Below are 12,289 nucleotides of genomic sequence, written 5' to 3'. Positions count from 1 at the left end.
TCACTGAGGCTGGAGCAGGTACTAACGGAGGTCCTGCTGCTGGACTATACCCTGGAATCAGCTGTTGCTGCGGCTGGGGCAGTAATTGTGGAGTTGGCTCAATCTGCACTAACCTTGATTTTGTATATATCGGATCAGGCGGTACTATCAGATTCGTAGTAGTCTCTAGTACTGGGACTTCTGGATAAATTCTCTGTATCTGTGGTGGAGGTTGCAACTGTATCTGCATGTCTGGTGCAGTGGGTACATTGACAGCATTCTGTATCAAAACTGTATCATTAGTCTGTATGGTATCAGTAACTCCCTTCTCCTGCGTCTGGTTCCCAGGACCCGCACTAGGGCCCGGAGCACTGTCGTCTACTGCATAAGGTGGCAGGTGATCATGTAACAACTGATTGAGAAACTCTTCGTCATCTGAGTCGTCTTCCTCTATCCAAGACCTCTTAGTTTCCTTTGGTTTACTAGTGCCTTTATCGGTCTTACAAGTGGCTTTCTTTCCCTGTGTTTCGTCTCCCTGTGTTATTGCTGGGTACAATTTGAGTCTGTCAACTATTCCCCTTCTCCACATTTTGCTCTCATTGTCCCATCTAGCCTCAGCTAAGGTTTTTTCTGCCCTTCTCATTCTCCTCTCGAATTTCTGCTGTCTTTGTTAAATAGCCATTAAATCCCAGACTGCTAATGCCTCATACTGAGCTGGCCTTGGAGGAGGTTTTCGGACACTTAACATCCACCTCAAATTCTCTAAATTTCTCATATTGAATGTTCTGTGTTCTGGAAACGCTAAACATACCTCCTTCTCTGTGAGATTGTGCCATTCTTTCATCCATAAGCAAGGCGCGACACCCTTTTCCTCCATTACTATATAAGCTGGAGTACCCTCAGGCTGTGTAGGCTCCCCCTCACTTGCCATAATGTATGCGTCTTCTTTCAGAGCACTCCTAAAAGCCTTGATAAAATTAATCTTTGCGTCTTTTCTTTTGTTTATATTTAATCAGGAAATTACTTTAATTCCCAGGACACTCTTCACCCACCTTTCTCAACCTATTGCCTCTCACGGATGGCAGCCAATCCGTGCGCGACCCCTCTCGGCAACTGACCTATCCCAGCGCGACACCAGTGACGTCACACTCACACACTGCAGCTGACAAAGTCTTGCGGCTTGTCCGCCCCTCACTATTTCACACCAAACTAATGCAAAATTACTGCGAGCACCTTTAACAACAACAACGACTCAAATTTGCCGGTTTACTACAGAAAGGGTAACACATTTGCTTCAGAACTTTACAGAGATTTCACTTAAAGCCTTGGCCGCTACTTTCTCCTTCTCAGTTCCTGCATTCGCAAGCAGAATTCACCCCTCAAATCCAACTCTCGACTTGTCAATGGTTTGTCCCAGTGCACTATAGAACTTTCCAAATCTCCATTGAAGGTTTCACACATACAATTTGACACAAACTCGACCTGTCAAACACGCCTGATTGACCTATTAAACCGCACAAATTACAACATAAACCAGAGTGTCTCCTACACTTGTCAATATACTCCGGAGTCTTAGTCCACGACATTACAACCAACCACGTGGATAATTTTTTAGCACAAAGCGCCACACTCATATGAAGTACGCCGACTTCTCTACTCTCATACTGTAGAGTATGCCCACTCCTACTAAAACAACATTACATGGCCTAAACATACACAAACTTCACAAATCACTTGCAAAATGCATAAGCTGAGCAAACGCAAAATCTATACCACACATGCTAAGACGCTGAGAACATTCCCAACTCACTTAGGCAGGTTCCGAGATCCCGGGAAAGTCATGGGAAATTTAGAAACACATCATATCTCCAATTTACATTATCTTAGGAAAACAATCTAAACAATAATTCTCCTTCCTAGGGCCCCAAAGGGCCAAACTGTAGCTCTGCTACCAGAACTGTTAACGCATCCCTTCATGATCATTTATTACACATTAGGACTCGTTTTAGGCCAATGAATCTTTCAACCCAGTTGAAAGACACCTTAGGACGAGATAGCTAATCAATATGTCAATAATATCATCAATATTTATTACCACAATGCATTTTACTTTAGTCAATGACATTAATCGATTCAAGACACCACCATGACCTTGCAGTCATGAATAACCACACCAGTTTAGTAGAATTTTATGAGGTTTATTCCCTATTGATTGCAACTCTAAGAGCAGGTGTGTTAATCTCAAAACCAAGAAACAAAATATCACAGTCACAATATGGCAAATCTGATAAGATTTCATTAAGGCAAGAATCACAAACATCAGAACATAACACGGCGTGAATATAGATCAACTTTAGCAGAGTGTCATTAACGTGTCAGTTCAACAAAGCATAGATTCAGTCAGTTGTCTATTTGCGTCAGTTTAGTGAACCCCTGTCCTAACCACTGATTAGCATTGGCATGTTGGGCTTCATGCAAAACAATTTAGAACACCAATTTGGAAAACATCTAGCTATGGTCTCTGTCAAAATTAAGCAGTTGGTACCTAGAAAGGAAAAGCTAACAGACAAATCACAATTGCATTGTCATAGTTACCCTCCAAGGTTTAGGTCAGCACTCAGGTTCAGTCTTCGTCTTCAGGACATCAGTCGATTTGCCACCAGTTAAGACTCAGTTCTGGGGAAAAGGGCACTTCCCTCATAAGGAGGCAAAGTATAAATGGGCAATCTAAGGAAGTGGATGGTTCTAAGTAAAATCAGGAAAGTCACCAGACAGAGTGACAAATTTTCTGGATAAAATCAATAGCATTCCCTAACCTACCTAAATGGTTCCCCGTGTCATGTGTTTTTTATTCCTTTTTCGTAGTACATTACCCTAAACTTTCATTGGTTTACGGTTATACCCCACTATCTTTACCCTATTAGAAAACAGATTATGTCATTAATCTTTCACCCCATATTATTTTACAGACATTTTATTGATCCATGTAATTGACGTCTTCGGAGGTAGCACGTCCGGTATGATTTCATCCTTCTGTAATTCTTTGCACATCTTTTGGTCAGTAGCTCCATTGTCTTCACCGGTTTAAACGACCTTGTACATTACACTAATCTACACTGTCGCATTTCAGCTAGCACTCTCCTACAAGCAATATGATCCACCATGGTTACATTCAGCTTCTAGTCTGAAGAAAACAAGAGGTCATGTCCTTTTGCGAGTCAGCACACTGCATGTTAGAAAAACACATTTAATATGAGAGCCAGGCAGCTAAGCTCCGGCTCATGCTAACATAAGGCCTACAAGATTCATTTAGCATTACTGTAATAACATAATCATTAGTAATTAGTACAAAACCACACTTTAATATCATATTTTATCAACATTAGTCATTTCTATTAGTTCCCGTATATATTGGCGGCCACTCCCCGTGGTCACATTTCAAGTGCACGTTTAAATAAAATACATTAATACAATTTCTAAGCGGCATTATCACACATTAGGTTATAAACATTTCATGTTAATATAGATTATATAAGCTACCCTCTCTCATCTCTTTGGATGGACTTTCTTCAGGACAGTTTTGCATTTTTTTTAGCTATTGCTATCCTGTGTTCAATGTTTCCAATGTTTGCTACTTCATTTAGCTCCTCACACAAGAATGAGGGCTGCTCTTAGCCTATATTAGTATATATAATATAATAATAGCCTGTGCTTTATCTTTGATTGGTCCTTTATACTCTGGTTTTCATTGTTACCATTGGGCAATGTTTTCTGGCCTCATGGGGTGTGTGGTTTAGCGTTTTCTTGACTGCTGCTATTTAATAAAGGCAAGATAAGAGACAGCAAATAACACTCTCCTCCATGTCTTTAATAAAATGAAGACTTCCCATCATAAATTACTAGGTAAATCTACATTAATACCACCTCCTATTGACACGTTCCACCTCGTGGTGCCCATCAGTAATATCCTTGTCGTTCCGACATCGGGATTGGTCAAGCTGTCTCCCAGGGGTACACGGGACGCTTTTCTCTCAGGCTGTCAATTCCAAATGAATGGAACTAGCCGACAAGAAGAGCGTAGGAGACATTGAAAAGGTCCTTGAAAACGAGCTCGAATGATGACGACACGTCGAGATCGAGCGGAGCGGCCATGTTGGAATTTAAATTATTCACAGGAAAATAAAGTAGTCTAAAAAAATGATTGAACAATTACAAGTACTTTTACGATGAGACACAGTTCTGTCAAGTAAGATTTTTTTTCTCACAAATCGCTTACTCTGTATAAACACCTGTGTCTCCACAGAACTAGTACGTTCTCAGTTAAATATGTACCCTAGACTCTAACAATACAAATAATAATAAACTGTTGCTTTTTGTGGAAATATTTTGAGGAAATTCCGCAGCTGACTTTGTGCATCTTTTTCATTACTCCTTTGAAAGATGGCCGCTTCATGATCAGTCAGCAGTTGTGGGCCGCAATCTAGGCATCCCCATTTTCTATGTTGGTGGCTAGGGCCGGATGAGCAGTCTCGTGTTTCCGCTCTCCTCCGTCCGGAGTGACCTGTCTGTGTGGCTCCGCTCCCCACCCGCAGCAACAGAGTCAGCCCTCCTCTCGCCCACAGCACTATGGCGGAGTTTGACATGTTCGGCTCGGCTCCTCTTGAGGTGGGGAACGGGGTCTCCGAGGAGGACCCTGCTGCCGCTTTCCTCGCCCAGCAGGAGAGCGAGATAGCAGGTATCGAGAACGATGAGGGCTTCAGCATCCTGGAGAGCGGCCAGGTGCCTAACTCCCTGATTGCCGGCGGTGGAGGTATGTCCCTTACCGCACTCTTCCTGTTTAGCCTAAGGCCCCTTCGCATTCGATAACTGATCCATGTTCCCTATACTACCAACCCCATTCACTGTCCGAATATCCTGCTCTTTCAAATGATCCCCGCTGCCCACTGACCGTTACAATCCAATGACCTGCACCCACATCTCAGGAGTCATACACACCTCCGCTTAATGTACCCTGTCCCATTATGCAACCCCACACTCTCGTTCATTTGAACATCCCCTTATGCAAGAAAAGATTGTCATTGTGCACCCTGGGATATCACAAAACTCTACTACTACTATATCTATTTGATTCAGTCACTCGTCAGTTTCCACCTTTTACTGCGACCAGTATTACGCAGACATACGGAATTATATTAATAGAATCCTACGCTCCACGCGTTGTAACATTTAAGGGATGTGTTTATTTTATAACTTCCATTTGGTTAAATATATTTCAGGGAAATGTGGAACATGCCAGCGTTTTAGTGATCTCATCAGAATTTGGGCGTTTGTAATATATACCTTCTACACCATCGCCATCCTTGACTGGGCACTAGCATGAATTGCTTTACACAGCAACCATAACTGCTTTCCCAAAGATTAAACGACTACCGTACACTGTCGCCATGGACACTGTTTCCAGTCTTAGGTTTTCGCTCTATAAATAATTGCGGTCAACCAAGTTAATATATTTTTGTGCTAAAACATTTTATTTTGGCGTTTCCGTTGTAGCAACTACAGGCAAACACGTCAGTAGATCTATTGGCAAAACACGTGTTGTAGTATTGGATGTAATAAAAACACAGTCCAACACGTAAAGCTCCTTAGCCAGAATCTCCCTCCTGAATGTCGTATTGTTTCACCCACAACCCTATGGCTCTCTCATACATTTTTGGACATCCTCTAAAATTTGTCGGATTTGTTCTCTGGAAGGAACCAGTGACTGCAACAGAATGTATTACGTTGTCACAGGAAAGCCAAAGATTGGAAACAGCGACTGTAATGACGTGGGCTGATAATTGGATACTGCGTGTAACTACCCTCAAGCCCTGCTGTTTCTGTTTTACTATTTGCCAACAGCAAACATGTCATAGCAAAGGGTCTATATGTGTTACGTTTGAGAATTGTTTAAAACAACCTTGCGCTTTAATTCATGCAGATTTTGTCTTTTTCGTTGCACGATAAAACTAGGGGGTCATTGAGCCTTATGTGAGTGAAATTGTCGCCCAAAATGTGACATTTATAGGGAAGAAGTGAGATTTAAACTTTGAAGTTTATGTATGTGGACAATCCAGTACGTCACAATACCCCAAATAAATATTGTGTATGCAGTACACAACCTCGAAGCAGCAGCACATATCTACCCCTGTTCCTTTGTACTGTGCACATGTTAAATGTTTATGCCCCGTACCGCCAGTACCATAACCGGTTGATTCAGGTCAAAACCACAGATGTGTGCTTCTAATTTCTGGTAAACATAGAAGTAACAGACACATTAATTAGACTGAAGATGGAGTCGCGTTTGGCTTACAACAGAAGGCTTTATAAAGTGTTAAATCACCACGTGTTTAGATTAAGACATTATTCAAGTCAGATACACGTAAATATTTCCGCGTTTCAAATTCGACAAGCAGCAAGAGTAATTTGGGCATTGCCAGTGAACGTTCATATGTCTTCGAAAAGTTCAAATTGAAGACCTCTTTAACAAACTGCTGGAGGCTCCTGCCCTACACCCTTTAGTTTTCTCATATAGCTATAGAAAGAGGAAAAAGAGTCTCAACGACAGAAGGAATATATGGACTCCTAAATTCCCAGTGTTCTCCACATGAATGAGCTATGTGACAAAGGAAGACATTAGAGTTCATGATCAGTAAGTAGCCTATTGTATCCCGAAGGTGTTCCAGTTCGACAAAAGAAAGCTGCATGTAAACCTCTTCTTTTGCTAGTTGAATACAGTTCAGGATTTAAAGGGTGCTGGGTTTTTCCCCACTATTTTAGGGATCTTTTTTTTAAAAACCTGATTTAAAACGGTTCTCATTGAAAAGTCAATGTTAGGTACCCTTCATAAGAATTCTAGGTTGAAGCTAAATTTTTGACACACTGTTTGCTACCACAATTTTGCCATTTTTGCAGCGCCGCAAATATCACCTTCTGTAATGATACAGTCTTATGCTATACTGGATGCGTAAGCTTTCTTGTGGCACAAAGTAATGTTTTGTGTTATCTGAAGCATATTTTTTGTCTGTGGTATGTATTTTAGAGTACAGCTGTATGTTTTGGTGCAGAAGACATGTAAAGCACGGAGTTTAGCTTAAGGATAATTGAGGGCATCTTGATGGGCGCGGGTTGTGTTTCTCAGTGTAGCCTAAGGTTCCTGTGATTGTTGTTGCCACCTGGAAGTTCATTTACCTATTTCTCATTTAATAAATCATCTATTTGTGGACTCAGTTACTTGGGGTAATGAGTTCATGATGGGAAAACATCATAGTTGAATCATTAAGCTGATAGTGGGCACCAATTTTGCACAAGCAGGCTACTTCCTTCAACACCATAATCCCCCCTGTTTTGCTAATTGTTGCTCATGTTCAGGCAGTTGAATTTCATTTCACAACATAGCCATACCAACTGATATGTGGTATCTTGGTAGACGGGATTCTTTAAGTCTGCACAGTTTTGCCGTGTTGCCAGCCTTTGGTACTTGGAATTCTTTACGTGCAGATGTGCATATGGCTTGTGGGACCCCTTCTTCATAGAAGTTGACCACTGCTGTTCAGTAATAGTGTCATAAAAGCCTTGAAGCTGGATGAGGTCATGTATATGTACATATAAAATACTACTTCTTTTATGAATGTCACACATGCAGCCCAGCGAACGTGTTTTTGAATGCTGGCTTCACATCTCAATTTTGTTTTTGGATTTTGCCTGCAATCGTTGAAGCCAAAAACTATTTTAATGAAAACATTTGCACAGCTTTTTGGCTCAAGTTCAGGGAATCCTCGGTTGATACGTTTCTGCTTTGAGGCATTGTGGTGTATGGGCGACCTTCCTAGTATGTATTGTCTTGTACACTCAGCAATAGATAGTGCTTCAATGCCAGCTGAAATTCTTTTTCAAAGATACTGTATTCTAATAGCTAGGCAGCCATCGATAAATAAGGCTGCAGCAGTTAAAATGAACATTGTTTGAGACTTTTAGTAGTTGGTAGGTCAGTGGAGAAGGTTACTGTGGTTAAAATTAAGATAAGAATCACCCATATTATAATAGCATATACATTATTTTTTATATAATTATTCTCACTTCATCCTGGGCACAGCGAAGGCCTATCCCTCCTTATGTGCACACATTGTCAATGTTATGTTGTTTTATTTTGCTCACAGGAATAATTGAGTAGTTGGCAGCTCTGATAGAGGGTTTCAGTGAGCAGTATCTAGACTGCCTTTGGGCCTGGCCTTTAGTGGAATGAATGGCAGTATAGGACCTATTTAAATAAAATGTGGGAACGACTCTGATGGAAAGTAGGAGAGAACAAATCCTCTGTTACCACCTTCAACAAACCTTAGCACTGTCGGGGTCAGTGGGAGATAACCACAAGCAGAATCTTTTGGGGACGTAGGGATCTTTTCATTTCATAACATGGTTGCTGGGTAGGATACAGCCCTCACGAGCAGTTTCAGGAGATGAATACAAGGTTGAGATCTTTTTGCATGACTGCAAATGCTGTATAATGCTATCCTGCATTATTGGGTATGGTGCAAGCAGTAGTTTTCAGCTCTTGTACAGGAATTTGACTCTGGCACATTAACTTGAAGCCTGCTGAGGCTTCTTGGAATGGCAGTGGCAGGCTTTCTTTTAGTTTGATGGATACCATGAGGGATACCATAAGGCCTAGCAGATTGTAGAGCTTCTGAATGCAACCGAGCAGGTTCTGTATCAGGCCAGTCTAGGCAGTGTAGAAATAGCTCAGTTTTTTTTTTTTTGTCAGCATGCTAACTACAGTTTCAGTTGAAAAAAGGCCTCTGATAATTTGTGATTACATGGACGTTCATACCTAGATGAAGTTCTATATTGCCCCCCCCATGCCTCTCAACACTGCATGAATTTTTTGTAGACACTGCAAGCCACTGGTTTCCTAAGATTGTGTGTTGGAGAGTATGTAGCTTAGAGCCGGGAGTTATTTTAGGATTACATCTAGAGCAGACATACACTTGCCTGCATCCTGAAGCCGCCACGGAAGCAGCATCTTACCTACTCTGTGTCAACTTACATTTTTGCGTTCTTGTATGAGTAGGACATGCTCTTGGGCTGTAGATTATTGGCTGTAGTTGTGCATTTCACAGTGTGACCCTCTGTGACTTCGTAGTAACAGTGTGGTGTAAGAGAGTATATTCAGTACTCTGATCTATCTTGGTCATGTTAGCTTTGTAAACTCTGAAGCCATATATGTCAGAAATGGTGCCCATTATTGGCCAAAGTCATCTACTCTGTACTCCAGCTCTAGAGAGATCTTTTCCATCCCCAGCATGTCCCAGGGTCTGTGTTGGCACTCCCTAAGTCTGTTGATCTTTCATTCTCCAAATGTGTGGTGGTGATGTGCCTCACTGCCCATAGCACCATTTACATTTGCTTAACTCTTCCGGAGTGCCATGAAAAGTTTTGACTGTTGGGTAGCCCCAGAAAAGTGTAAAATGGGAATCTGGTGTTGGAGGTCCCGAACATAATGTGTATTGTCAAGTAAGCCTGTCCAATATTTATTTTGCTTCATGTATTGCCGGAGCATATGTAGCCATATTGCCTCATTCCATCCATCAGTTAAGAGTTCTGCGTTGATCACAGGCGTGCCGGATGTGATACCCCCTTGTCACAATTTTTGTCTCCTCCCTCAGCGTCATAGATCTTAAAGTTCTATGCGCCCTATAGTGTATCTCCTTCCTTCATGTGGGACAGTGCCCTCCATAGCCGTATCTCCCGTCTACTTAGCAGGGGGTCTCCCTGATCGAGACGAATGTGCAAGGTGTTTGAATATGTCTCTGAGAAGTTGCTTGTCGTTCTCTTGAAGTGAGCTATTTTTCTACGAAGATAAATGCTCGACTAACTAAGGGTCTGATTTTAGCATTTATTGACCAGTGTCGGTTTTGGTAGTGTCCCCAGAGCCCATACATCTTTTTTAAACATTCTAAGGTTTTTGTGCCTGCTTAGAATTTATATTCTGACCCCTTTGCACTACTCCCTGCCCTCTGTTAGGTCTGACTTGAAATGCTTAAGCCATAGCAGAGACCTCCTTCTCTGGCCAACTGACGTACTTGCAGAGCTTGGAGTTGCTGACATTAAAGCAGATCTCCTTCCTCCTCCTCCTCCCGTGTACTCTTAAAAACAGAATGAATTAGATGTCAAAATGTAGTAATTAAGAGAAGGGATACATATAAATAAAATGTTTTCTGGCACTACCCATCTACTTAATTTGTTGTGTACAAATTTATTTAAGCTCACTTCCAAAAATGGATTTGTTTAGATACGAATGTCCCTTGTAATGTATATTGGCGTGTAGCCCTCCCCTGACATGACTGGCAGTGAAACTGGTATATTGACTTTTTGTTGACCCAGGTAACATGCTAATCAAGCATGTGTATTAAGACCTTGGCCTGTCCACGGTAAAGCGCAATACCACAACCTGTTCTTTGACCTAAGGGACCACACAAGCATTCCCTCATAATTAATGCCATACGACTACTGTGCTCGTCCAGGCTTCTTAACATGGAGCAGTGGTAGTAGTGTACCATGTTTTTGGCTGATTTAACAGGCCTCGAAAAAATTATAAAAATGTTACTTGACCATCAGTTCTCGTAACTTAAATAATTTACTTGACCTAACTGTAATCTGTTTGACCCATAAAGAGGTCTCAAATTGTGTGATCCTAGGCAAATATTTCACCAAGTCGCATTTTCTTCATTATATAGGAGAGAACCTTCAAATATTTGAGTTAAGCATGTCTGCTATCAAAAACTCTTTTGTTTGATTCAGTAGGCTAAACATTTGCTCTGTGAATAAAAAAAATAATCTAGTCCACGGAATGGTTCACATGACCCCTGACTTGCCCCTTAGTTCACTAATAGCATTGTCATCAGGGTGGGGTTTCCTTTTGAGATGGCCACAAACATTTCCACTGACATGTAGACTTACTGATAAAACTACGTAACTTACAAACAATGTGTGAAATTCTAGCTTCAGCAGATATTTGTTTTGTACAGTCACCAAGTAAAGTGTCCTGATCCTATTAAAATCTTTGTTTCCATCACACTTCGGTATAAAAAAGTGGCTTCCTATGTACTGAAATATATTTTTACATTTGATTTACAAGCTACTTAAATGTTGTGTGTTAGAAAAAAACTTGCATCCTACAGTCTTCCGTTTCACACTGCCTGTACCCATGCACACTTGTCAGACAAATAACTTAGCTTTTCTTTCTCTGACTGTAGTTACAGGATTAAAATAAAATAAGCAGCAGTTTTTAAGAACACACTAGCTGGCATTTTACCTCTGTCTGTGAACACAGCATGTGACAAGATAAAAACAAAAAATACGAGCATCTATATTGCTCCTTCACTTTTTAAATTAACAGAACACCTGTTTATCTGCTCGAGTCTTTCACTAGACCACACCAGTAGGCCCTAAAAAGTTCACCCTGATAAAATCTGTCTTACAATAGCAGGTAACTTTCTTGAGGTCAAATTAATATTCTTGAGCAGACACTTATTTTCTTTCAGGGAGGTGTGCAGTCTGCCAGCCTCACTCATTTAAAGTTCTGCTGAGATTTAACACGCAGACCTTTGCGCTGCATGGGCATGTGTTTTCTGTATTGTAGCAAAACTCAATGTGTGGTGGTAGCCTGAGTGCTGAAATCAGTGGGATCCATTAAGGATTGCCCTAGTTTAACATACTACAAGATAGAGGATGGCTACAGCTCCCCTAGGCAGTGGAAGTCTGTCTGTATTACAGTGGTTAATGGGTAGAGATCCTGATTCCAAAATGAGGGGGAATGGAGACCTGGCTGCTCATAGAAATTGCATGACAACCTTTTAGCAGGGGATTGCTGATTAGTTTGTTCTGAGAACTGCCATTTGGTGGATGGTGTGCCGGAGACGTGGTGAATCAGCAGATTCGGTTAAGGAAGAATACATTTCTAGAGAGGGTCTACTCTTTTGATTTTTCCCTGATTGCTACTTTTGAAAGGCTGAGGACAGTGACAGGCAGCGTCTTAACACTTTAATGTGCCCACGTACAGCTTGGACCCAGCATTATCACTGCCGACTGTGAGAGCCATTTTTACACTGCACGAAGTCTGTGTCTGCACCACTCCCAAAAAATGTCAATTCAAAGGAAATGACCCCAAACCAGTTCCAGGACTTTAAATTGTGAATTAGCATCTCCTGAAGCTGACTGCTTTGGGAGCACAGCTTCAAAAAGAACAAGTTATGGACGGCATGCTGAACAGTGT

General features: G+C 41.4%; 1 protein-coding gene across 2 annotated transcripts in view; it reads left to right on the top strand.

Annotated features, from left to right (window-relative positions):
• The first annotated feature begins 4,390 nt into the window (after positions 1–4,390).
• The window catches only part of CLTA (clathrin light chain A), a 116,424-nt gene continuing 108,525 nt past the window's right edge, over positions 4,391–12,289 (top strand). The window contains exon 1 of one of the 2 annotated variants that reach the window (XM_069237665.1): positions 4,391–4,789. In XM_069237665.1, coding sequence (XP_069093766.1) covers positions 4,606–4,789 — 184 coding nt within the window. In that variant the 5' untranslated portion in view covers positions 4,391–4,605. The remainder of the gene's footprint in view (positions 4,790–12,289) is intronic. The other variant, XM_069237672.1, reaches the window with a different exon arrangement.

Source organism: Pleurodeles waltl, chromosome 1_2 (genome assembly GCF_031143425.1).
Source record: "Pleurodeles waltl isolate 20211129_DDA chromosome 1_2, aPleWal1.hap1.20221129, whole genome shotgun sequence".
Taxonomy (NCBI): Eukaryota; Metazoa; Chordata; class Amphibia; order Caudata; family Salamandridae; genus Pleurodeles; species Pleurodeles waltl.
Note: the sequence above shows the minus strand (reverse complement) of the source record. Positions and strands in the feature narration are given on the sequence as shown.